Source organism: Adiantum capillus-veneris, chromosome 17, assembly GCF_014529385.1.
Source record: "Adiantum capillus-veneris isolate H3 chromosome 17, ASM1452938v2, whole genome shotgun sequence".
Taxonomy (NCBI): domain Eukaryota; kingdom Viridiplantae; phylum Streptophyta; class Polypodiopsida; order Polypodiales; family Pteridaceae; genus Adiantum; species Adiantum capillus-veneris.
Window position 1 is genome coordinate 137,300,753 of NC_140947.1, and position 27,846 is coordinate 137,328,598.

At 42.0% G+C, this 27,846-nt stretch overlaps 1 protein-coding gene across 1 annotated transcript; it reads left to right on the forward strand.

The window, feature by feature from the left end:
• The first annotated feature begins 11,439 nt into the window (after positions 1–11,439).
• LOC147438155 (cytochrome c oxidase assembly factor HCC1-like) lies at positions 11,440–17,314 on the forward strand. Its single transcript, XM_086487489.1, has 8 exons — positions 11,440–11,855; positions 12,306–12,340; positions 12,403–12,479; positions 12,798–12,888; positions 13,542–13,733; positions 13,827–13,916; positions 16,571–16,703; positions 16,784–17,314. The coding sequence occupies exons 1-8, from the start codon at positions 11,806–11,808 to the stop codon at positions 16,887–16,889; spliced, it is 774 nt and encodes a 257-aa protein (XP_086343615.1). The 5' UTR covers positions 11,440–11,805; the 3' UTR covers positions 16,890–17,314.
• Positions 17,315–27,846: the final 10,532 nt, after the last annotated feature.

Here is a 27,846-nt window from a genome sequence, read left to right on the forward strand (position 1 = left end):
TGACACAAAGTCTGCCATGCATCATCATAAAACCATCTCTGAGGAGGTAGTGCTCGTGATGTTGCCCCTCTTGTAACTGTTCAAAGATCCTTGCAAAATCTTCATCAGCAGTATACTGTTCCTTCATGTCATCTAACTCATGATGATAAGGAATTGACACAACTGAAATTTGTGGCTTTCTTGATAACGCATCAGCCACAACATTCTTCTTGCCTTCCACATGCATAATCTGGAAGTGAAACATGGAAAGAATGTTTGCCTATCACATATGCTTTTCGGATAACTTTGACTGTGTCAAGAAGTATCGCAAGGTCTGATGATCTGTTTGGACAACAAAATCAGCACCTAAGAGGTAGTGCTTCCAGCTAGAAAGCGCATGAATCACGGCCAAGAGCTCTTTCTCATGGACTTGCATAGTCCTCTCTGGCCCTTGCAAAATTTGGCTTTCATAAGCTACTACCCGTCCATCTTGCATTAGCATTGCTCCGATGCATCATGCTACTGCCACACGCATCACACTGGACCACAAATGACTTTCTGAGGTCTGGCAAAACAATAACTGGATCTGAAGTCAACTTTTCCTTTAAGAGACTAAAAGCTGAAATCTCTTTTTGGGTCCATCTGAAAGTGACCTCTTTCTTTTGCAATGCGTGAAGAGGCGATGCTATCTCTACAAAATTTCTGATAAACCTTCTATAGTAGGAACACAATCCCAAGAAGCTTCTGACATCGTGCACAGTCTTCAAGTCTGGCCATGTCTTGATAGCTTCGACCTTTGCGGGATCCATTCTAACACCATCGTTTGAGACTATATGGCCCAGAAAGTGGATCTCTTCGAGAAGAATTCACTTTTCTTAGGATTGACAAGTAACCTGTGACTACGCAGCTCTTTGAACACAATGGTCAAGTGACGCCTATGCTCCTCTTCATTCTTCGAATACACTATCATGTCATCGAAGAACGTTCCAACAAACTGTTGATGCGAGCGGAAAATCCGGTCCATCATTCTGTTGAATGTGGCAGGAGCATTTGTTAGCCCAAACGGCATCACTAGAAACTCATAAAGACCAAATGTCATTCTAAATGCAGTCTTGTGCACATCCTCTAGCCTTATACGAATCTGATGGTACCCACTCTTAAGGTCTATCGTGCTGAAAATTGCAGCACCCTCTAAACGATCGAGAATATCATCAATTCTAGGAATAGGGAACCTATTCTTGATGGTATTCTTATTCAACGCACGATAATCAATACACATGCGCCATGAGCCATCCTTCTTCTGCACTAGGAGCACTGGGGAGAAAAAGGGTGAAGAACTAGGCCGAATCAGCCCCTTCTCTAATAACTCCTCAACCTGGCCCATAATCTCTTTCTGCTGCGCCGCACTAACCCTGTAGGGAGGTCTATTTGGTGGGCTACACCCTGGCACCAAATCTATCCGATGGTCCTCAGGTCTCTCTGGTGGCAATTGCGACGGTAATGAATCAGAAAAACAGTCACTAAACTTTTGCAAAAATGTTGACCTTTCTTTATCTAACATAGATAAATTTGACTGATCACTATCTGAGACATCATGTGCAAAAATCAAGTACACAGAAATATGATTCTTTATTATAGAAGTGATAGCAGAAGCAGATACAATAGGGACTGACTCTCCTTTAAGCTTTACATCCAAGATGTGAGTTTTGCCCCTATGCTGTACAGTGATCTTTTTGTTGTAGGCATCCAAGACTCCATGCACTCGGAACATCCACGGGATCCCCAACAAGGCGTCACAACCTTCCAGCGGCATGATGTAAAAATCTTCAGTGTCCACATACGATTGAATATGCAGATGCAATTTTCCAATGATGGGAGTAACACACTTTGAGTGGCCAGGACATGCCAACCCTGCCTCTGCTGTCTACCCCATCTCTTCAGCTCTGATGCCCAGCTTCATAGCTAAGTCTGGTGAGATAAAGTTGGCTTTGGCACCTGGATCAAAGAAGATGAGTGTCGTTTGATCCCTAACTTTACCCCATGCCCTGCATAACTCACTGGCATCTGTGCTGGGCCTGTCACCCACCATGTCTGGCACTAAACCTGCCGTGGGTTTTGGCTTCTTGCCTTTCTGGTCTTCTTTATCCTCTGAGTCAAGCTGGCCTTTTCCTTTGTGGACAATTGATAGAAAAGTGACCAGGGTGCTCGCATATAAAACATTTGTTCTCATCCATTAGGACCTTCTTTTCCTCGAGCGACTTGCGCACAAAAGGCTTCCTTTTCTGTTTCTTTGCCTGTGCTCCAGAAGTTCCAGTTGAATCCTTGTCTTTGGTGGCCTTTTCTGACTGTCCATTAGTTTGTGGATGAAACGAAGATGAGAACTGTAGCGTTGTGCCCATGTTCTCCAACAATGCCTTCCAAAATAGACTCGTCATACGTGGATCCCTGTCACTAACGATTGATCGAGACATCCCATGATACTTGAAGGCTTTTGCTGTTAACTATCTTAACCATATGTTCTGGCTTTATCTTCTTCCTGACAGGAATGAGGATATTGTTGAGGACAACAATTCAAATTAAGGGGGGATGTGTTACGCCCCCAGACATCATGATGGGGCCATGAGCTATGTCCGACCGTCCAAGTGTGAACATGGCAAGACCAGTGTTTGCAACTTCCATAAGGCTTCCTTTTCTGTTTCTTTGCCTGCGCTCCAGAAGTCCCAGCTGAATCCTTGTCTTTGGTGGCCTTTTCTGACCCCTGTGACGCATCAGGAGCTGTTTTCACAAAGGGATTCTTCGCTGAATTTTTCTTTTGCTGCCCTCCTTTGTCATTGCTCGGAAATCCACTGTCCTCTCCTTTCAACAAGGCAAGACCAGTGTTTGCAACTTCCAAAAGTCTTCCTTTTCTGTTTCTTTGCCTGCGCTCCAGAAGTCCCAGCTGAATCCTTGTCTTTGGTGGCCTTTTCTGACCCTTGTGACGCATCAAGAGCCGTTTTCACAAAGGGCTTCTTCGCTAAATTTTTCTTTTGCTGCCCTCTTTGTCACTGCTCAGAAATCCACTGTCCTCTCCTTTCAACAAGGCAAGACCAGTGTTTGCAACTTCCATAAGCTGAGTAAGGGTAGCCACTCTGTTCTTTGTACAGTAATCGCGAAGCCCTTTAGGCAGCCCACAACAGTACTTCTCTATCTACTCTGTCAATGGCACAAATCTGTAGGAGGTCACTGAGAGTAACGCTTTACAAAACCTCCTATTGTACTCCAGCAAGCTCTTGCACAAAGCTGAAGTAAGCTGGTGCCAATCTGTCATGACGTCGGCTTCAAATTCATTTGACAGCCAAGCAGATGCAAACATTTGCTTGAAGTAAACCCAAGTGGCGGGTGCCTGTCCTTGCATTAACAATGTCATCCACCATGTAAGCGCATTGTCCTTTAGGAAAGTGGCAGCTTTGTTGACCTTCGAGGCCTCTGTAAAATTCCCTCCCGCATAAGTTGTATCAAACTACTGGAGGAAAGTGAGGGCCTTTGTCTTATCCTCGAAACCTCTGAAGGTACTGAACTTTACCGCTGCATCACCTTCTTTGTAAGCCTTCGGCTTTTCTAGTGCCCCCAAGTTATCATACGGAATGGTCTGCAACATGGGCACTATAGTAGGCATGATCGACACGTGTTGGCCATTCACATTTTGCGTAAGAGGTGCGATATCTGGTTGCTGTCCAGAAAAACCAGCCATGCCAAAATGACCCTGTGGCACCCCAAACTGGCCCTGGTTGCAGTGGAAACCTTGTTGCATGCCGATACTACCATACATGGGGTTTGGCATGATGCCTTGCATACCCCCGAACACTGTTCCTGGCATGTACGGCTGACTTCCAGGTGCATAACCAGCCATACTTTGGAACACTGATCCACCCCCGAAATACCCAGGATGTACCGTGGGTGGTGGAAAAACAGAGTGCATAGCTTGGTATCCAGCTCCCTGTCCATTCAAGACAGCATGCTGGCTCTGAAAGGTGGCGGGCTGAACTGGCATAACCTGTGGAATAGGCGTTCTAGCCACCTGTTCAAGCACGGGAGGAACCTGCTTTGGAGCCCCCGACTCTGCAACATGCGAGTGTTCCCTTTCCTCCTACGCCACATAAAGTACCTGGGCTTGAGCATCAACAAGCTCCGTACGCAGCGTAGGTTGCCTATTTTGCTGTTGCACTGGTGGTGCTTGCAAGAATTCCATAAACCTCGGATTCTGCACCAGCTGCGAAAAGACATTTACCACGGCAACTAACAGAGTCTTGAATGCATCATCCTCAAGTTGCCTAGTCATAAGGCCTTGTACTACTGGAGGGACATTCACGTTGACAGGAGGTACAGACTGACGTGGCCGTGAGCTCTCGCCAATCTCAAAAACCATAGGAATCTCCTGCCTGTCCTTTGAAGAGGAACCCTCTTCCATAATTCCATTCCCCTTGTCAGCCATAGTGTAATCCCCGCGTTCCTGCACTCTTGTGTCTTTATCCCAAAACAATCCAGGCTCACTCTTTAAGGAAAAAGTGATTGATGTCCCGGCAACACAACCATGAAACCGGCCCGAAGGGCGGTAGGCGTTGGCTTTCACCCGAAATTTTTTACTTTAGACACACACACAGAGCACTTTGCAAAGGAGACCTGTAACGGGAATTAACACTTGATCACACACACGGCTCGGAAGCTAGAATGCTCCGAGTAGACGCCGACAACCTGTAGGCCCCAAAATTGGCGCCCCTTTCGGGATTTCTTTATTCCTTAGGAGGGTAAAGTACAAAGAAGAGTCGTAGGAATCCTTTGACTGTATCCCACTAGATACCGCCTGTTTTGGCCAAATTTCGGCAGCATAACAGCCCCAAAACTTGCGCGAAACCAATTCCCCTGCTCGAATTCGCTTCTACTGGTGTATACCCTCTGATTCCTGCCCAAAAACAGTAAATTCCGCACGCTGTATTTATTGGTTTTTGCCCTGTTTTCAGCCCCAAACAGTCCCCTAACTGTCCTCTGCCAGTGGGGCACGATTCCCAAAGGTTCTGGCGTCCGTATGGTTGAAAAACAATAAAATTACAACGCATACACAGCGCTGATTTTGCACCTGTATGGTGAGGTTATGACCCTCACCAGTTCCTGCTTTGGAGTAGCAGCTAGCTACCCCTGTTCCTGCTCAAGGAGGCTCTTGCCTCAGCACAAAAGCATGAACCCACACAACTGTACATCAGTCAAATGAGGAGCCCTCTTGTGGGGCATCACATAACTGCACGTAGGGGAGAGAGAGAGCAGTGTGTAGTGTGCAGGGCATCACTCCTAGCACCACACTGTACATGAGAGGGAAAGGAAGCACTCCATAGCTCTTAACCTGTGACAAACTGCAAATGAAGCCTCTCCCTTCTCTAAATTCAGCGCCAATTCTTTTGCAAGAGGAAAGTCCATGAAAATGTGACACTTGGCGCACTTACAAGCATTTTCCCGTTTCGGGTTCGCCGCTTAAAAATATCCTGACCGGTTGCCCAGTTGACTTCGCGGCAGAGTTGTAAAATGTTCCCTTAGTCATACTGGAGGTAATGACGCGAACACATTTCACGGCCCAGAATAACAGTTCCCTAAATTTTAGGAGATGCTTCCATTGGGCTCCCACTAGTCGTCTGACCATCTATCCTCATTGGGATCGCATCCAAAAGTGCAATGTGCCCAACTGTCGGATACTTTTTGTTGGTAGTCCCACCTTGACTTTATGCCTTAATTGAGTTCACTTCCTAGTATCCACCAACTTGCTAAGTGCGACGGGGGGACCTATATGATCTTGCTCTGAGCCTAGACATCCTCTTACCATACGAATTCCAATGCCGACCACTTCCCGTCTGCAAGTGAATCTAACATTCACATTGGCCATACAATGTCCGACCGTTTGCTACTTCAAAAAGAGGGTCTCAAAACAAATAAAATAAACCCCATTGGAAAGAAACCAACAACCAAGCTTAGCAGTTGCCACATCTTTGTGACATGGTTAATAACTGCCACTTCCTCGTGACACCTTTCCTTTTCCTTAACGTGGATTTTTCAAGGGGCAAAAGTACCCAATCACCAAGTGAAAATACAAGTTCACAACAGTGACGATGAGTAGCTTTCATATGCTTAGCATGAGTCTTCTCAAGAGCTATCTTTATCTTTGTGTATGTTTTATCTATATCTTGCAATTACTTATCTGCCTTAAATATCTTGTCCTTAGTTTGCAAAACGGGTGGGACTTTCTTTCCTCCTTCCACTATCTCAAATGGTGCCTAGCGTGTTGATGTGTGCACAATGTTATTGTAAACATATTCAACCAATAGTAGATGGTGTTCCCAAGTTGCCTTGTGCTCTGACACATAACATTTGAGCAGATCTAGGACATTAGAATTCGCCTCTTCTGACTGTCCATTAGTTTGTGGATGAAACAAAGATGAGAACTGTAGCGTTGTGCCCATGTTCTCCAACAATGCCTTCCAAAATAGACTCGTCATACGTGGATCCCTGTCACTAATGATTGATCGAGACATCCCATGATACTTAAAAGCTTTTGCTGTTAACTATCTTAACCATATGTTCTGGCTTTATCTTCTTCCTGACAGGAATGAGGATATTGTTGAGGACAACAATTCAAATTAAGGGGGGATGTGTTACGTCCCCAGACATCATGATGGGGCCATGAGCTATGTCCGACCGTCCAAGTGTGAACATGGCCCTATGGTTAGGGCGGTTAAGGAATCCTATAAATAGGACCTGAGGCTCATATGTAAGCGATATCACCCGTTTGGTGTGGGCTTGGTAATATGGGACACCAGCCCTTGTGGTAGAGGCTAGCCTGTTGGCTGTAGGCTACCAGCCTCGAGGTTCGTATTGGCTCTATGGCTGGGAGGTGAGTCCGTTGTCAGCTCTCTACGTTCGTTGTGTGAGTATGGCTTGTGTCATGTCATGTGTGTAGGATGTATCCGGCGAGGGACTAACATCTTGCACACATGACATGCCACAAGCCAACTCACACACAACTCATGTCAAGAGCGGACATTGGACTCAATACCCAGCCATAGAGCCAATACGGGCTCACCCCCGAGCCTTGGAGCCTGCAGCCAACGGGCTAGCCTCTACCACAAGGGCTGGTGTCCCATGCCGGATCCATCTTGCACACATGACATGACACAAGCCATATCACACACAACGAACGTAGAGAGTGGACATGAGACTCACCTCCCAGCTATAGAGCCAATACGGGCTCACCCTCGGGCATTGAGTCCAATGTCTGCTCTCTAGATTGTGGAGTATGGCTCGTGACATGTCATGTGTGCAGGATGGATCCGGCAAGCCATACTCACACACAACAAATGTAAAGAGTGGACATCGGACTCTCAATGTTAGTCCCTCGTCGGATCCATCCTGCACGCATAACATGCCACAAGCCATACTCGCACACAACGAACGTAGAGAGCGGACATTGGACTCCCCTCTCAGCCATAGAGCCATAACGGGCTCACACCCGAGCGTGGGAGCCTACAGCCAATGGGTTAGCCTCAGTCGCAAGACGGGGACCACGTGCCAATAGAAAAGAATAGACTGAACAGACTTTTAGCACTTCAATAACAACTGAACTGAGAGAGAGAGAGATGACACGCGACACGGAGTGTCATAATTCCACCCCAGAGAGTATTGGCCCCAAACCTTGGCGCCCCTTTCGGTATTTATTTATATTGCATCAACTCAATACAAGCCGGTACTCCAGACTGTGCACCTTCTCTAGGAAGCATGCCAGAGAATGAGCCCTAACCTCATATTTAAAGGCCCTTGGCCTGAAAAGCAGTTACAGTGAAAAGCCTTCAAAACTCAAAAGCTTCTGGTCCAAAAACAATGCCAAAAGCTACCAACGTAATTTACAGAAATCCGTACAGCCTGCCACGTCATCAGCCAGCGCAAAACACGGAAATTCTTTAGGCTTTGCCACGTCAGCAATATCAGCATAATTTTTGGAAACGTGCCATGTCATCAGTTTGCACAAGTGTGTGTGTGGGTCCTGCTTTATTTTACTTCCTTTATGTCACTTGGGGCCCCATTGGAAGGGGTCCCCATAAGTTGGTAGGACTTCTTCTGTTACTTGTTCTTCTCAGGGTTTAGGCCCCTCGGCCAGCATCTGCAAGTTGGCTCCATTCTTTAGGCTTTGATACGTCAGCGGTTTGTGACATCTTCCCTTCGTGAAAGAGAGTAATTGTCCGCAATTACAGCATATCTGCAAAACAACTCAAGTAGCTCAAAAATTTCCGAGGGTCATTCCGAGGGACAATCAGTATGCTCTTTTTGTTAAGGAGTTAACTTCTCCTTTCGGCTCTTTTGATCAAGGAGTTAGCTTCTCCTTTCGTCCATATTGGAACTCTTGATATTCCGGCGTAGTAAAATTAGCCATCGCACCCAGACTGTACTGATCTTCCACGGGTGTCTTGATGCACTAAAATTACAGACCCAGGCAATCTCATCCAATTAGGAATATTCAGTAGTTGGCACATCACAATGCAACACAAATGCTTACATATGCATGTTACAAGACACAACAAACAGTGCCGCTGAGCACTCCCCTGAGACAAACGGTTTGCAGTATGAAGCTACTCAACGAGTACCTCGTCACTCCCCCCCGCAAATAACCTAAAAGGTCCGGCCCATGAGCTCAGGGGACTGTACAACCAAACGCTCCCCAAACCACAGTCTACGCTCCCCAGACGGCAGTCTGCGTCGCTTGGAGGTTCAAGCATACAACCAAACGCTCCCCAGGCATCAGCCTGCGTCGCTCTGAGGTTCAAACAAATACCAAAACAGTATTTTTCACTTCTCCACCCGGGAGTAAAATCACCAATTATTGAAACTAGTATTAAAACCAGAGTCAAACAATTCAAATCGGCACCAAGACAGGTTTAAAACAGATAGCAACCATTTCAAACAAATTTCAAGCAATACTTTCTCAAACAATGTTCAAAAGTGTCTACAACTAGAGAGGTCATTCAGGGTTTTGTTCGGACAACTGAACTAAGCATCGGCCTTGTTGTAATAAGGCGTCTCGTTGACATTGTGTCAGACGAGGCCGTTGAGGTTGGTTTTCACGGGATTCCTGAGAATTTGTTCATTACTGCCAGGAGTTCTCGTTAGTGGCCGGAGGTTCTTCTGTGGTAAACTCTAACTTTCCTTTCATGAGCTTGTAGCTGACCACGGCATGGTCCATAAGCTCTTGCATGGTAGAGACTGACACCGGAAGGTACACGTCAAAAAACCTTTGGTTATAGTCGTCCATGGTTTCGATGGCAAGCATTTTCAAGTTGTCCCACTCTGCCAAAATCCGGACTTCAAACATCGAAGTCATGTTACATCTGACTGGATCAGGGCTAGATGGCTGCACCATATTCCTGAAGACTCCCTGGGTCCTTGGAGCATGCAGTTGTGTCGCGATTGAACTCCACCATTGCATAGCATTATCTTTAAGAAATCCAGCTGCTCGAGAAATCTTGGATTCTTCTGTATAGTTCCCCAAAGCATAGATGTTGTCGAATTGCTATAGGAACTGCAATGCTTTCTTGCGATCTTTCACCCGAAAAAAGTGAAAAATTTGACTGTCATGCCGCCATCTTTGAAATCTTTGGGTTGGTGAGGCGCATATCCCGGGTATGGATAATAAGGGTATCCATATGGGCTCCAACCATTGTAACCTGGCGGCGGCGGTGGTGGAGGTGGGGGCAATGGCAGTGGCAAAGGCGGTTGCACTGGATCAGGGTCAGATGGCTGCACCATATTCCTGAAGACTCCCCCGATCGGAACAGACGGCTGAGAAGGTTGCCGGTTGGAAGCTCTCGTACTTTCTGGTGCCGGAGGAGGAGGTACCACCTAGGGCATCAGAGGGGGTAACATGTAGCTCAAAAATTGTTGAAAACTTTGCAGCATCGGAAGATTCTGCTGAGGATGCTACGAAAGAATGACGTGAAGCTCGTTGAGCAGAAACTGCAAATATTCTGTTGAATCCATGAATTCCAAGTCTTGGGTTCTTTATGGCTTATGCCCTGTAAGACACAACAATGAAGACGGGAGTGCGCCCGATGCGCGATGAAGTAAGGGTGGGAGTGGGTAATAAGTCCGGGGTCACGATACAAAGATTCTTTGAAACACAAATGTTTGAAAATTTGGAAGCGCAATCTTGCTCTGTCTGCTCTTGGTAGGACCGGTATGCTTTCAGAAAAGCACACGCCTAATGCTCTGATACCACTGTCACAAGACGGGGACCACGTGCCAATAGAAAAGAACAGACTGAACAGACTTTTAGCACTTCAATAACAACTGAATTGAGAGAGAGAGAGAGAGAGAGAGAGAGAGAGAGAGAGAGAGAGAGACGACACGCGACACGGAGTGGCAGAATTCCACCCCAGAGAGTATTGGCCCCAAACCTTGGCGCCCCTTTCGGTATTTCTTTATATTGCATCAACTCAGTACAAGCCGGTACTCCAAATTCTGCACCTTCTCTAGGAAGCATGCCAGAGAATGAGCCCTAACCTTATATTTAAAGGCCCTTGGCCTCAAAAGCAGTTACAGTGAAAAACCTTCAAAACTCAAAAGCTTCTGGTCCAAAAAGCAATGCCAAAAGCTACCAGCGTAATTTACGGAAATCCGTACAACCTGCCACATCATCAGCGCAAAACGTGGAAATCCTTTAGGCTTTGCCACGTCAACAATATCAGCGTAATTTTCGGAAATCTGCCATGTCATCAGTTTGCGCAAGTGTGTGTGTGTGTGTGGTCCTGCTTTATTTTACTTCTTTTATGTCACTGGGCCCCATCGGACAGGGTCCCCATAAGTTGGTAGGACTTCTTCTGTTACTTGTTCTTCTTAGGGTTTAGGCCCCTTGGCCAGCATCTGCAAGTTGGCTCCATTCTTTAGGCTTTAACATGTCAGCAGCTTGTGACAGCCTCTACCACAAGGGCTGGTGTCCCATACCACCAAGCCCACACCAGACGGGTGTGTGGGTAGAGCTGCCAAGGGCCTAGATCCCAAGTATGGTGATCACACCAGATAGCTCACAAATGAGCCTCGGGTCCTATTTATAGGATTCCTGAACCGCCCTAACCATAGGGCCATCCTCACACTTGGCCGGACATAGCTTAAGCGCCCATCCTGATGTCTGGGGATGTAACAAATGTGATATCTGATCTCTATGTTACGTTTATCATCTGCTACGCTTGACACTTACTCACCCTTAAGCGAGACCACCACCTGCAGAAGAGAGGGACTAGCCCTGACACCCCTTTTTTTTGTTGATTCAAGAGTACCCTTATGTTTGTTCAAGAATTTCACTCAAGCAAGTGGTGTAGCCCTTTGTATTTTCACAAAGACTTCCAATCTGCAAAAGCAAGAGGCCCTTGGCCTTAATGTATAGGCTCCAAAAGGGTGTTCTCTGAAATGGCCAAGAGCGAGCACCCCCAAAAGCTGTGCGCACGCACTGTGACTTGCTTTATTTGCAATTTCAGTATTTGAAGCTTTTTGCTTTCAGGATTGCCTCTGCTTTTTGGCATTGCCTAAGCCTGCTCAAGTTATCCACTAGCTCTTCAGCCCCTAGGTGCCATGTTGTAGTGCTGTGTCAGCGCTGCCATGTTAGTGCCCAAGGTCACTAACTGCCATCTGGTGCCACTGCTGGTGTTCATTTGATGCATCTACTGCCCAAGTGATTACACCCTTTCTATGCTTTTTCTGGACTCTCTTGTCTGATTAACAACTCTGAATTTCTATTAGTTAAGGTCTCCACATGGCGTACATATGAAGTCAGACGTCGAGACCTTCAGTAAAAGAGAAGAAGGCTCGCTCGGGTGAGTCTCACCTTGCCCATTGAACAAAGGATTATAACCTCGATTGTTCCTATGTTGACTGTGAGGCTCCTCTGAATCCATTCTCTTAGAGCATCTATGTGCCAGTGCAAACAATGATTCTGATGTTTATGTGAGAAAGCACAACAAAATTTGCACGTTGCATCAATGCCATGCATATTTCTGCTGTGATTACCCACAGCCTTTTCCTTCTCCACAACGTCTGCCAGCACCTCAATCCATAAGCAGCACAAAAAGGTTGGAAATGATGAATGGCCTTTTTTAGCAGCAATAGCTGCAGGTGAACCAGTGAGTATCGTGGTTTCTAGTTTATCCTTGGACCCCTGTTTTACTTGATTACAAAACATTGAATGCTGAGGTTTGATTCGTCTTGAACTTTGTTTTTATGTACTTGGTGTGCAGAACTCACTGGTTCTTAACTCATTTGTTTAGATACAAGAGGCACATGAGAAGCTGGTTCTTACCAGGTTTAACAGAAGGTTGCACAATTCTTCAGAGTGTCTGGCAGATAAAAGCGAGACAACTGCAGAGTCTAATGACAGAAGCGCTGATACTCAAAACTCTCCACCAAGCCCTCCTCCAGAAGCAAGGAGTGTTAGAGGAAGTGTAAGCGACTTGCGTGCTTGATTTTTCATCTCTGTTTTTTTATGGCAAACATTTTCTCGGTGAATGGGTTATATTGTAAGATGGTGCATAGGGAAAATTGCATTGAGAAGCTCAAGATTCATGTACATCCTCATGGCTAATGGTTTTTTATTGAAGGTTCTTTACAGCTCTCCAAACCCGAATGTGCAAAAATGCCCTACTTCTGAAAACGAACATTATTTTTCTGAAGATTTCTTGGAAGGATTGCATTCTTTACCTTTGGAGGCTTAGCATTTCCCGCATATCAAGACCGTTGTTGAGAGGAACAATTTTGTGCAGCCTGTGTCATGGCTAACCCTGGGCCTTTTGCTGGCAACTGGAGCAGGCTTGGTGTATTACTATAATCAAGAAAAGAAGCGTCTCATTACAGGTATGCCTGGTTGAAGGCTTGTTATCCTACAGAAGAGAGCTAAATAGCTTTGGAAGAAGCAGAATTGCTTTGAATTGGTGTATCAGTAGTATGCAAGTTCTCAAGTTTTCATTCAGGAGATACTCAAATATACAGCTGGTTATGGACTTTTTTTTCTGTTTGGGTTAGAGCTAAAGCATCATAAAGGATATGTTATTTGCAGACAATTTATGAATCTATTGCGCTCTCCTGTTTATCTATTGGTGACTTTATGGACACAAGTCTCATTCTAGATGCATGAATGGAAGGAATATCATTGTTATAACTGGGCTTTTCCATTCAACGCAAGACTTTACCTGGTTAAATATGGAAAAGACTGTGCACAGCCTTACACTCTCTCCATTAGAAAATTAATGTCAGAGAAGACAATACATATTGCATATGCCAAGTGATGAGAATGCTACCATTATATGTCTACATGCTGCCCTTGAAAATTTATTTATTAATGCATTATCTGATTCTTTTCTGTCAGCTTTTTATCTGGTTCGAATCGAGATGCAGTTGACAATACTCAATTTGCCTAGTGCTCCTATTGCCCACATCCATGCACGATTGGCTATATTTTCCTACATATGCAGGGCATAAAATTTCGTTTCTATGATTTGCTCCTGCAGATCTTAAAGAAGAGGCTAAACCGGGTCCTGGAGTAGGCAAAGCAGCCATTGGGGGGCCATTCAATCTTGTCAATCATGATGGGAAAGCAGTCACAGAACAGGATTTCAAGGGTAACTGGACTTTGATTTATTTTGGCTTTACCCACTGTCCAGATGAGATGCAGAAAATGGCCGAGGCAATAGATGTCCTGGGTAACTATGTCTTCCATTTACAACATTTAGGCTGCCAAAAATGGCTAAATCACAGGTTTTTTTGCTTTCTAATATATCGTTTTTCTTTTGTAGAAAAGAAAGATGGCATTCGTGTTTACCCCATCTTTATTTCTGTTGACCCAGAGCGAGATAATGTGGAACAAGTTCGAGAATATGTCAAAGGTCTGTTTTCTAGATGCAATTGCCTCGGCCCTCAGTATGTTTAATCATACCGTGAGTATGTTTATTATGATTAATTGCAGGGAATGTTTTTTGTCAAATTCTCCTGAAGTCATATGTGGCTTTCTTTAAGTATATGGTAGCACCATTAGTTTTGCAACGAGTCCTCAGTTTAGTGATTGTGGCCATTTGTTCTTTCCTACAGTGAAGACAGGGCATAGTAAATGTCATATAAACACAAGGAAGAGGCCGACGCTAAAGCATAAAAGCAGATCTTCTATGCAAATTGTTGTAACACAACTGGAAACTGATAACAGACATTATACAACTTAGCATTTGTTGAAAGGGATCCACACCCATAGGCAATCCTGTTAGGGTGTAGTGCCAAGATCATAGTAGCCATCCCTTTGCTGAGTAAAGAACAATTTCTTGCACAGTGCAGCTGTTAATACATTGTACGTGGTCTTGCTGCTTCACACTATCCTGCTCATCTCGTTCAGCATACCTGGATTAACATCGTATGTGTTCTTGCTGCTTCACACTATCCTATTCATCTTGTTTTAGCTTATCTGGATTGAGTTGAAGACAACCTGATAGGAAAAAAGAGGCAGAACCTTGTCTTGGGGCAATTTGTTCTCATGGTGAAAGTTGAGTGTCCAATATGCATGTTGTGGGTGAATACCTGCATGTGACAGGATAAAGAAAGAGTCTGGATGGCAACTCAGCTTGCGCATAAGGTGACACCGTATACATGTTGCATTATGCAATTTGGATGCTAGGCATGGAAACGATGGCTTGTTACATGCTTGATAACAAATGTGAATATTGGCCTCCCTATTGAGGTTTACCTTGTTGAGGACTTTTTGTCAAGGCAGGGTACACAGCAGATCTAAGCTCAGACAAGGCTCACATGTCACACTGGCCATTGTCTCTTGAGAGTGAGGACAGACTGGAATAGTTCACTCTTTACTCATAGGCTACACATAGGCACAGTTTGCTAATATCAGCTCAAGCTGTCAAACTTGGGGTCCAGACAAGTGTGGACACCTTTGAACTGCCATAATCTAAGCCTTTCTTAGTTTCTCTTCTGACAGAGTTTGCATCCTTGAAAAAAAAGTTAAAAAAACGACGTTGTTCACTGCACGCTTGGAACACTTTTAGGGTTCAAAATAAACTTAAATAACTGAACTGAACAAAATAAAGTGTAGGGAGAAGGAGAAGATGTCGGAGCGGAATCCTTGTGACAATGCTGTTACACAAGCTCTTCTCTTCCTCAAACCTAAAAGCCGGTGTCTTCACAACCGGTCTTCTCTTCACCACCAAATTCGTAACTCGCAAAGCTACAATGCCAAGGAAAACCGTTGGTTCTGATACCACAGCATGTGGGTGGAGCCTCCTGCGATTACTGCAGCTCACTATGTAGCTTTGCTACTAAGTTATGGGTAGAGATAAAGAATAAGGTTAGTTATGCTAGTGAGTTGGGCGGCCAGTTGAACACAAGTGGCTAACGGGGCACATTGGCCCTTTGTACCAAACAGAGTCCCCAAGAACAGCACTCCTGCGATGGACATGCTGAGAATGCTGGGTGATGACGAGGAAGGTGGAGATCGGCTCATGTAACGAAGGGTTATGGAAGAAACTTTTTAGATCAGCAGATTGCTGCTGAATGAGGGTCCAGGATCACGAGACTCAGGGGAGAGGGCACCGCTGAGGGTATCCAAAAAATCTCAGATGGCAGGTGTAAAAGATGGAGATCTGAGGGAGAAAGCTGCCTCCAACTGTTTCAACAGCAGGTCTAATTGCATAGGAATGGAGGAGACAGGGAATGATGGCGAAATCCAATAAATGTATCAGATGTGTGTGCAAGTGGAAAAGATGGGAGGTATTTATGAAGGAGAGGAATATAACCGCATACCTATAGTGAATATAACTTTACGGCAATTCCCAGTGAAATTGAACTCTCTGTGAACTAACAGCTAGGCGGTAAGACCTCGTGCCTGAAGGTTGATCCCACTTTTGTAGCACAAGAGGGCAGACATCTGTCTTTAGGATGACGAGCCTCAACAAGCGCCTAGTGAATTGCCTCTATCAGAATTATCTGCATGTAGAAAGATGAACGAGGCATTTGCTATAAATTTTTGAAGACGACCTCCGCTATGTAAGCGAGGACGTACATTATGGATTGCTTTTGTACTAAGGAGAGCATAGAATTGTTCGCAGAAGTTTAAAGGGAATGTTCGATTTGGAAGTTGTAATGAGAAGGAAAAGGACGGCATTTGGGTTTTGCTGGACACCGGAGATCACTACGCTCAAGTGAAAACTTGGGATAAGAAAAGGTCAAATGGCATAATCATGAGCTTTTCCTAACATTCTGAGACCTTGTACCTGGTGAATTTGACATAACTTCTGATGGTTAGAGTATTTTATAATGATTTATTTATCTGTAATTATAAATCCTCTCTGCAGTAAGAGTGGAGAATGTCTCAAAGATTGTGCAACATAGATTGTGTACTTTCTTGGCCTAGTTTGTTTTGAGCAGGCAGTGCCTTATGCAAGCAACCCAAACTTACTCGAGTAGTTTGTTTTTGTAATCTTTCATCTCTGCTCTGTCAGTGAACAGGAGCGTGTCCAACTTTAGAATTTCTGTTTTATTGCAGAGTTTCATCCCCGACTGATAGGTTTAACTGGAACGCTCGACGACAACAGACAGGTTGCTCGAGAGTTTCGGGTATACTACATGAAGACTGAAGAAGAGGGTTCAGATTACTTGGTTGATCATTCAATAATCATGTAATGTACATAATTCACTAGTTTGGAGCCTTTGTTTGACTGGAGGAGATCATAATATACCAATACTTGGCTCTTGGCAGGTATCTGATGGATCCACAAATGGACTTCATTAAGTTTTTTGGCAAAAACTATGATGTGAAGGCTCTGGCTGATGGTATCAAAGAAGAAATAACAAGTTACAAATAGTAAAGAGATTACTGCAAAGTGCAAGCTGCAAGTTCGCAGGAGGTAGCTGATTCATGTGAAGTATTCTGGCTTCTCAGAAGAAACTTGGCTTGCTTTTTTGCGTTGAAGAAGCACCCAATAAAGCATTGAAGAAGTTGATTCTGAGGATGTCGTGGCAAGAACGCACCTCTTCGGAACTAACCAAGAGGTGAAGCATGGTGGGATGTGAAATGGCACTCAATGTGGATCAAAAGAGAAGTTCTGAAAGTTCTTCAAACAACTATTAAATCTAGCTCGTTTCAGCTTTTGCATGGTGTCCCAGAGAGTGGGAAAGCTCCTTCACACAAGAATTTTGTTTCAATCCACCTCCCTGCCCCAAGTTTTTGATGGTGGGCTTTAACTTATAATTTTTTCAGAAGAGAGTGTGCATTTTCCATTTAGCCTCTGTTGATGAAGAGCATATCTTATGGATATGATAGGTAGAAAATAGAAGCTATAATGCTTGTTAATCGCTGTAGTGCTTATGAATATGAAGATAGGTGGTGCTCTTTGCACTATAGTAAGTTGTGAGTACCATCCAAGGATACATTTTTTTCACCACAAAACGGGTTAAAGCCAAATATATTCTTGCACAAATGTAGCTAGATGGACAACACTGGATGAGATTGGAGATAGTGGTAGGTAGCAATAATTAACTTGTTTTTTTTTTTGGATTTTCTTTTTCATGATACATAAGCTATGGTTACTGCTTTGAGCTGCAATATGGAAGGTTTTAATGAGTTATTCAAGAATAATCTCGGTATCATTAGGATCTTAGGTGCAATATGTGAGTAATGGTCTCTATGTAACAACTTTCTGATGGCACCTTTTTGTCTTTGAGTTCAAATGGAGCTCATATGAGCACAACAGCACCTGAAAGCGCTTGAGAGCTTAAAGAAAAGTTTGATGCTACAAGCATAGCCTTCAATAAGCCATGGGGAAGTTCCTATCCTTGCTTGATAAAGTTTTGTGGCATTGATGACATGCATGGAAACATACATGCAGTTATTAGGACTAATCATCTATCCATATGTGGCCATTTGCCAATGCATCCCGTCTTTGATTTAAGATAGCGCCTCTTGAGGCCTACTAGCAATGAGGAATCCATCAATTTTCAAGGCCACTAACATGATTTAAGGTAAAGAAGCAAGAAATGACAATCTAGTAAAATGTGTGTGTGTGTGTGCAAAATATGCATTTTGAAGATTAAAATAGCTCATACAATACAAATCATGCCAAATCTTATGAGGTATTTTTACTCCAAAGTGTACAAAGAGGGGTTATATTTGCTTCATTCAAGTCATAAGTAGGGCGTTGCAAGAATTGTAGCATGCAGGTGATAGGTGCTATGTTCTTCTCTAAAATGAGTGTATCCCTCAAGGATTAAAGTATCCCAATAGATGATCAGTTTATATATAACCATAATGCCTTTCAAAGATTATAATAGGTCATATAATGTAAATAAGACCAAATCTTGCAAGAGGGAATTTACACTTCGAAGTGCATTAGTAGAAAGAGGGCTCATATTTGCATTATTCAAGTCATAAATAGGGGGTTCCAAGAATCGTAGCTTGCAGATGATGTGCTCTTTTGTAAAATTTGCAGCCCTCAAGGATTCAGGTGTTCTTGGAGATGGTTAGAGAGGTGCTACATCTAGAGGAAGAGGTAGCATGATCTCTAAGAATTAGCATAGACTCACATAAACATTAGACTTGTAGAGGTACGATTCGCGATAAGTGTACTTAGGACAAGCTATAAATTCGAGAGATTAAAGTCCCCTTATAGCCTCATGCACAAAAGTTCTCCATCCCAAAAAAGCAATATGCCAATGACTACACACTCCGACCTATACGGGTAGTAGTATTTTGATGAGACCATGCTTAGAGCTAGCGAAACAAGCAACCAAGAATAAGGTGAGCAAGGAGGATAGCTCAACAATCAAGCCAACATCATTGTTTTATCTACCCTTGCTTTAATATGATTGGTTTACCAAATTCTGAATGATAGCCAAGGCTAGAACATATTGAAAGGATCCATCCAAGGGGGAGAGAACAAAAACATAGACACGGCCAACACCAATGGAGGCAACAAATTAAGTGTCATTTGAGGAGAAACCTACAAAAAAAATTCAACACGATGCTATGCACGAAGGAAATTTCACATTTAAAGCCAATAGAAAACCTCTCCAAAGATAAGAAGAAGTTCTAGTACAACCACATTCAGTCAAGCAAGCACCTTTATCCACAATAGCTTTGCATGTGACTACTAGAAAAAAAAGTCAAGGCAAACTATGATCTAGAGCATGGATTTAGATGACGATGGAAAATGGCCAAATCCACACTTTAGCTAGGAAAATTGCAATTCTTACATTTTGACCCTCCCCACAAAAAAATGATACCATGTATGCCAAAGATCCATAGTCTATGCAAGTATTGTAACAAAGAATATGTGCCTCCCAACACAATTAGGACACCAAGATATCTTATCAAGGCCAAATAGAAAAGAGACTAGAATTGCACACTCACAAATATATCAAAATTAGGTATGGGCTCTTTGCAAGAAGGAAATGAATAATGTCTAAGCATTTTGTGACGCATAAACCCCTGCTGGAGAAATAAGTGGTTCAAGAAGCACAATGATGACAAAAGCTTTTACTAGTAACCACACCACCAAACTAAGTGGATCCCACTTTCTATTATCCTCAACTCATCAACTTCTCAAGACACCTAATCCTCATGGAGTCCAAGAAATGGATGAAGGTTGGATGCTTGAGTAGTGCTTAAAGTCAAGGCTCTTTGAGGGTTCGAGATGCATTCGGGAAATTTTTGCTAGAATTCCTCAAAATATTCCAAGGGTTATTGATTAAATTTGATAATGTGAAGTTTTAACACCCAAAATTTTAGAGATTCGATCATGGAGGACTAGGATTAGGCTAGGACTTTAAGAACTTCTTGAGTGATTGGAAACTACATAGATGTTGTGCTAGACAAATGTATCTACCAAATTGCTACCTTGAATCTAAAGAGTAAATGGTAGAAAGTGGATCTTCTATGGTTTCAGGGGAAATAAACGACTACTAGAAAATTCCATTGGGAAGATACTTTGGCGATCGATGTGTTCTCAAAAGCTCTACACCATGATTGCCTAGAGTCCAGTATAGAGAAACTTACTTAGAGGCAATCTCTAGCTTGTAGGAAAGCACTTTGATGGGGGAGCAAGTGCGAAAATACTTTCTTGGAGACATGACAAAGCTAAAGCAAAAAATGGAGCAACATGCAATAGCTAATTATGTGCATCCTCCATGACCTTCACATATCCTTAAGCACTTGAGGTCCAACAAAAATCATGAGGATATCCGCATTTTGATTCCAAGAATATGTTTTTTTTAGGAAAACTATTGTCCCAACAATAATTGATCTTTTTTTTTCTCAACACACCAGAGGGCCCACAAAGAGAGATGCTTATCTTGTTGCTTCCTTAAGATGGGCCATTGGCCAAAAATGGATTTGTTACTTGGGATCCTAGTTTACTTTGTTTCTCATTTCTAGATAGCTAGTATATTTTGGATTCTTTAAAGAGATAAAGTCTTTCGAGGTTTGATAATGTATATGCAAAAACTCATTATTTTGTTTGGATAACCATTGAGTAGGTCTCTGGGTTTATGGAGAGGAACGTGTGCTAAAGCATGTTTTTGGTGTTTTTTGACTATAGGTTTGTTATACTATGTGCTCTTAGCCATGAAGGAATGCTGTAAACTCTTGTAGCCTTTCTTAACATACATTGGAAAGACTCATATGTATGTACAAAGAAGATTGAATGTTGAGGTACTAGGATGGCCTTTTACTAGGCTACATAATTGTAAAGTCTGATGTAGGGATTGAGATTCTAGAATGCTAAAACTTTTGCTAGTTGATCTCTAGGATGTAATGAACCTCAAGGAATATCTCTTCTTAATCACACCTTCCACTCTGACTTCCTGTAATAAAACCACTAATTTGGTGGTGCATGTAGAAATATATCATATTGTCCAAATAGCGGATCTTGTTAACTTTTTTTTTTTTGGAAAAACTTTTGTGGCTGCATTTGACTTGTATCATTTGGTGAGACCCTTCAAGTCCAAACTAAAAACATAGACTATTGAAAATCTTCTATGTGTTAGATAAATTGAGTATCATCCACTTAACATGGGATGCAACCGTTAAACCATGATAAATAGGAGACTTTCATTTAACTATAGTATTCATGCATGAGCTACACATTATTATAAAGGATGCAGGAACACTTTTCTCATACAGAAGAGATTCTTTTTCTTTGGCTGGTATACATCTCTCTCTCACCTCTCTCAGTGAAGTTGGATGAGTTTGATGGGATGAATTTTAATTCATGGTAGGTAAAACAAGGGTCTCAACTTATGCATGATAACTTATGGGGTCTCACAACTCATACGAAACAATGTCCATTCACTTGAGAAGTTGAAACACAGTGGGTCAAGTGCAACTAGAAACCATTCATCATCATTGCACTTGCTCTCAATGATAATTTTATGTATCATATTGCTGGTATGAGTACATCCACTCTTGCATGGAAAGAAATTTACAAACTTTTGGAGCTAAAATGGAAATTTCAAAAATTGTTCAAAAGGTTCAATTTCTTCACTCATCATGAGGAAAGGTACTACACTTACTTCTCACATCAATACTAGGTATAGTTTCATGCTGCAACTTGTTTCTATTAATGGTAAAGTATAAGAAGATAATGCTTTTGCTATGCTAAAAAATATACAGGATTTGTTAGAGTATAGGAACGTTGTTACTACGTTGTATAACGATTGTGATATCGATTTTCTAAGAGTGATGGTTTCTCTTTAAGAATAGGAACATGTTAATTTAAATTGAAATTATCCATCATTTGAAGAAGTGTACAATAGTTATACTCTTATAGTCCAAGATCAGAGGCAACTTGTTGCTATTGTTGCTAATGCTTCTGGACGTGGTCAAGGTAGAAACATTATCAAGTGCTATGGAAGAACTAATCACAGTCAAAGAGTCTAATTTCACAAAAACAAACAGATAGTCAATTGAATAAAAGTGAAACAACATGATGAACTAGATGCTCCACCTCTTGGTGATGTATAAAATATTGCTTATGTTGAAGTGGAGTCTCTAAAGTAGTTTCTTTTGCAATTTTGCACAATAATATTTTTTGTAGAAGGGTTAAACACTGACTCTATGATGAGATTAAGACCATCTTCAATGCACATCATAATCACACAAACTGTTAGGTGCATAGCTAACAAATGAGCCCATGTAACAATATATATTGTAATTTCTTATTTATTTGAGCAATATGGACGTCTCTAGCTATACGTTCTTGTAATATATTCATTCTCGGACTAAACTTGTGAAGGATTATGTGATTATGACCTAGATGAAGTGGGGCTAAATGCTTCAAAATTGTATTCGCAAGTCTTCAGGTTGTAAAAGAGCTAGAAGATTATCCATTTTTGACCTAAACCCTTATGGCTAAGGTATAAAAACCAATTTTTGTAAGGGTTGGATAACTTTTTGGATAATAATTGTACGACCTTTCTGATGCTCTAACACCCCTCGTATGCATAAAATGAAGTTCTGTTATGTAAATCTTAACTTATGAGCAACTTTAGAAGGAGATTAACCACAATAAAAACACAGTTTTATTGCGAGAAACTTACAATGTCGCAAAGAGCTTTCACCCGTGAATGCAATGAAGCAGACGGCACTTCAAACAAACACTTCATGAGGAAGTTTTGAGCTTGACAAAGAAGATGGAGGATACACAGAGCTCTGCAAAAATAGTTAGGCCAAACTTGCTCTGTAGATAATAATCATGAATTTGGCAAGTGGTCGAAAGGGGGATTTGTGGCCATGGATATGTGCCGTTATTCATTGCCTATCGTCCTACAAGTTTTTTGTCTTGACTGGACTTCGTTTTCTTAGTGAATCAATGAGATTTTCTTGCGGGTGTTGTAGTTAGTGTTTACTGTCTGACTTGCAGTTGAGTGTAGCTTCAAGTAGATAGAGATTGAGTGTGTTTTCCAAGAGTCTAACAACCTCTTGTAGCCTCCATACACTACTTGAGTCGACTCTATCCCACGGTATGGGGAATGAGGTGACCTAAACTAGGGAAAAATCTCAGTGCTTAATAGTATTATCTGAAACTTTCTCTAAGTTCACATAGAGTACAAAAACCAACTTTTAGAAACCACACAATTGGGGTGTGTCTACCTCAGCTATGTAGAGGTATCTTGGAAGTAGTTGTACTTGCCGAGGACCTTTAGGCTTAGATTAGCTATTTTGAGTGGTTAATAGCTTAGATTATGTCAAAGTGTATGGATTGACGCTGATTTCAAACAAGAAAAAAATACAGTGTTGGTGGACACTTTCCACTACCATTTTTCGAGTTGACTAGGAGTAGGGTAAGTAGACATCGAGGAGGAATCTCGACCGATCTCACCCTCTGAATCGTCATCAGTGAAGTGTTTTGCAAAATTTTGAAATTTTCAGGTAACGAAATTCATGAGGTGAGCTTGAAAGCCCCAAAACACCATTTTTGGTCATCATTGCTATGGGAAAGCTATAGCAACTTGTTGGTAAGTAAAAAATCAGCTTTCAAGAAAAAATTCAAAGTTCGGCTAAAAAAGGGATTATTATCTCCTCTTTGTTAGATGCATACAAATGTGAATTTTTTTGGCCAAAAGTACTTGCAATAGCCTGCATAAGAATTGATTGCTATCAAAATTATAAAAAACTGCATATTTTGCAGAGCCTATAGATAATAATAATTAAAAAAAGGCTTGAAATTGAACTTTTTTTTCTCAAGTACATCTTATTTAGGTAAAGTGTGAATACTTTTGTGAAGGCTCTAAAGATTTTGATTCCATTTGAGTACAAGAATTGAGCTAAAACAACTTCACCTTGGACAACTAGGTAATTGAGGTAAGAACACTCAAAACAAAATAGAAATTGAGTACAAGAATCGAGCTGAAACAACTTCCACCTTGGAGAAATATGTACTTGAAGGTCAGAACACTCAAAACAAAATAGAAATTGTTGAGACCTCTTGACTGGTCTTAAAATACCTTGTTTAAAATTGTGTGAGTTGAAAAAGTTGCAAAATTGGGCACCTAGATAATAAGCGTGATTATTATCTTGGTCTTCAAAATTGTACAATTTTCATCATTTGACAACACCACACGTTAGAACATAATACCTTGATTTAAGCTTGCTATCATTTGGAGTTGTAAGTTTTCAGTTACGCTTAGATTTCACTGAAGACCACTACAAGCACAAAACTTGGCCTAGAAACTTGGAAACTAAACCAAACTCCATAAAACTTGATGAATGCCTTGTTTATAGTGTGGACATCTAGTACAAGTCAAAAATTGAATAAAATCCTTCATTTTGATTTGAGAGATAATAAGCGGGATTATTATCTCCAACCCTAAAGATTCAATTTTTTGAAAAAATTTCAGAGGGGATTGATCTAAGGTAGTAATAGAGTGCTTGTGTGGAATTTTAAGTAATTTGGACAACTTTTGAATTGAATGGCCACTTGAATTACATATGAAACAACCAAACTCAAAAACTCATGGGAAATTGAGCTAAACTTGTCAAAAATTTGTAAAACCTCATTCAAAGTATATTGAGCATACACTTAACCAATAGGGATCAACAAAAGTGAAGAGCGATGCTTTTTTTACTCAATAGATATTTATCGTGATTATTATCTCTTGCTAGCCGAAGAGCTCATTTTTTACAGCCATATCGTAGGAAATCACGGTTATATTTAGAAAACTGAGAGTAGAGTGTCTACTGAGGAGATCATAAACCAAGGGGGACCGTTAGAGACCATAGTGGAGAAAGTGTCTAATACTTTCTTCAACTCAAGTTTCAAGATGTCTTCCTTTTCTGCTCAATTGAGGATGAAAACTTCTCTCAAGCTTAAATACATATTGACCTTTTAAAAGACCAACAAATACAAGGCTCATATTTATCTGGATCCTAATGAAGAGTATGTGGTTAGAGTCGATAACCACACAGTTGATTTCAAAGAGAAGGTCCGAGCTAGCAAACAGGATACCTTCTACATGAAGAGTATGTGGTTAGAGTCGATGAACACATAGTTCAGTTTGAAGAAGAGGTTAGAGCCAACAAACATGATACCTTCTACATGGATCGAAATGGAGTGCAGTATCTGAAAATTCAGAATCTCGACACTATGGACTGATGAGGTTTAGAAATTGACATGTTTATTTCAAACATGGCCACTATAGAAGGACCACTTATGCTAGAATTAGAAGGGTATGACCAAGTAGACGTCAAAGCTTTGAAATGCATACCGATGGATAACCCATGACTTAAGAGTTTATTGTTGGAAGGACAATAATGTGACAAATTTTTTGTGGGACAACTCATGCGAAACTAGGACAACTAACACCCTTGAAAATCATGTATATTTTCAAGATTAGGAAAAAGGGTCCAACAAAACCTTCTCGTACACCTCCTTAGGGATTGTTATAATAATAACTTTGTTATGGTGACTCCAAAGGAGGTTGAACAGACCAAGTATCAAGGCTACTTGATATAAGAGATGATCATGGATATGGGACCTAAAACGAAACAAAAATAGGACCAACAAAAAGATCATTTGGCAATATGTCCAACGAACGGGGTAGTGCAGCCTGAGGCAGCCACCTTAAAATTGAGAATTGGGTAAGAGCTGTGGAAACCACCACAAACCAAGGAAAAACAGGTGACACCAGGCTACCGTCAACACTTCCACTTCATAGTCAAGAGACCTCCAAGGTACACTACTTCCAACCATGCGGTGGATTTTTCATTTAAAACTGAAGTCCAAGCAGCCAATGGCCATTGACCACACCCAATAAGTGCTCAACACCCTAAAGGGAACCAAGAAAAGTAAGCGTGTATCCTATATTAGGGCTCTAGAAGTGCTTACACGGATATCATATCATGCATTGGGCATGATTGACAATGTACCACCCACACCCGACCAAGATGCATTGTTGATTGGTGGTGTGGGCAATGAAGATGAAGAGGAGGAAGAAACTGAAGTAACCAAGTCTCCAGCCACCATATCAAAGAGGAAAGTAGTGGAAATCTCTAAAGAAGAAGGAAAACAAGAGGTGAGTATGGACGACCAAGAGGACAAAGAAGAGGAATCTACCCCTTCGGATTTGAAAGAGGAGAAGAAAAAAGCGGCTAAAGGCAAGAAAAAGGTGGAGTAAAGACAAAGAAAAAGAGCACGAGTGCCCCCACAAGTATGCATTGAAGAGCCATCCCAAAGGACGTCTCGATTGCAAAGGGAATGAGAGGCCTTTGAGCTAGAAAGGGGATTGCAAGGCAACTTTGAAGAATATGGCAACCTGACCCCAAAAAGCTTTGCACTAAAAACCCTATGCTCAGACACGCGGGGCTCGAATATCTGTATAACATTGAGGAGCAGACAAGAGAACATACAAACCACTCAAGCTGAAGAAAACACATATAAAAAATAGTCTACCACTACTATTGACACCCGCAAGGGAAAAGAGCCTATTTCAAAAGAAACTACGATAGCAACACCTACAACAAACACTGCAGTGGGGACAAAGCATCTAGCTTTGTCCCCCATACAGGAAGATCCCCTAGAAAGTGAATTGCCTATGGCTATGGAACTCAATCAATAAGAAGATAAAACTAAGGACCAAAGAACATGAAGTCCAATTGAAGCAACCCCGGCTAAAGATGAAGCAAAGAGCAAAAGCAGGGCTGAAAAAAGGGAAGCATGAGAGGAGGCCATCATGTCCACTGCCAAATGAATGGCTCCTTTGGAAGATATTGACGATTTTGTGGATCACATCCACTCAATTCCCGGCTATGACTGAGCACAACCATCAATACGTTCCCCTAAGATGAGTATATTTACTAAGTACATGAATCCCTCGTTCCCAAGTTTGATCCCACTCCGTAAATCGGGATCCTTTTCCCCAGATCTTAGCTTAATGGATAAGATAAAATTGGGTTCAACTTATCGGCTAACAAACTCCTAAAAACCAAAGTATGCTCTTGCCAATAAAGCATCCATAATCTAGAGAGCAGGGAACATTATTGAGCCACCCACGATCGACATCACAAATGTTGTCCCTTAATGAGTATAACAACATGCATGATCAATCACTAGCAACAATCAAAGACCTACAAGGGAAAGATAAACAACAGAAAAAGGAGATGCAAACCATGGCCGCCATTGTGGAACATCTCACATCTACGACAAACGATCAGGAAAGAAAGCTATGAGAAGCCAACAAGACTCTATTGAACCCAAATGCACATGCAAACTTTCAGGTAGCTCAAGAAAAATCTAGAGTGAAAGATCAAAATGAGATCCTTGGAAAACTCAAAGCCATTCCAAAATCCTAACACAGAAAGGATCAGATATGACTTACCAAGCACTGGAGGAAAGGACTAAATATCTCAAGATGGAATAGGAGAGAATTAGAAATTGGCTTTGTGAAAAAGGAACAGGTTTACCAGTCACATATAGAGAGCTTAAAAGGTTCACTCAAAGCTCCATTAGTGGACAAAGGAAAGCAAGCGGACAAAGAGGACGAACCACTAGAACAACCATAGGGGATTTCAAAGCCCTACAATTTGTGCAATGCTTGATGGAGCCAAGTTGTGAGTCCACCCAGATTTTAGAGATCACACCAACTGAAGAGGGAACCATTTTGAGGAGTTTGGTTGAACTAGATCTCAACATAATGGCAATTGAAGAGTCAGATCAAATATGGAAAGAAGCCATGCAATGGGAAGAGCGAGTTCTCCATTCCCTCAATTTTACCATGATCACTCCTAAAATGATCAATTAGAATGGCATCAACAATCTCTTCCCTATAACC

Coding starts and splice junctions, on each gene's coding strand:
- LOC147438155 (XM_086487489.1), top strand. CDS start 11,806: ATGAAGTCAGACGTCGAGACCTTCAGTAAAAGAGAAGAAGGCTCGCTC. Junction 12,480..12,797: donor CAAGGAGTGTTAGAGGAAGT/GTAAGCGACTTG, acceptor AATTTTGTGCAG/CCTGTGTCATGGCTAACCCT. Junction 12,889..13,541: donor AAAGAAGCGTCTCATTACAG/GTATGCCTGGTT, acceptor TTGCTCCTGCAG/ATCTTAAAGAAGAGGCTAAA.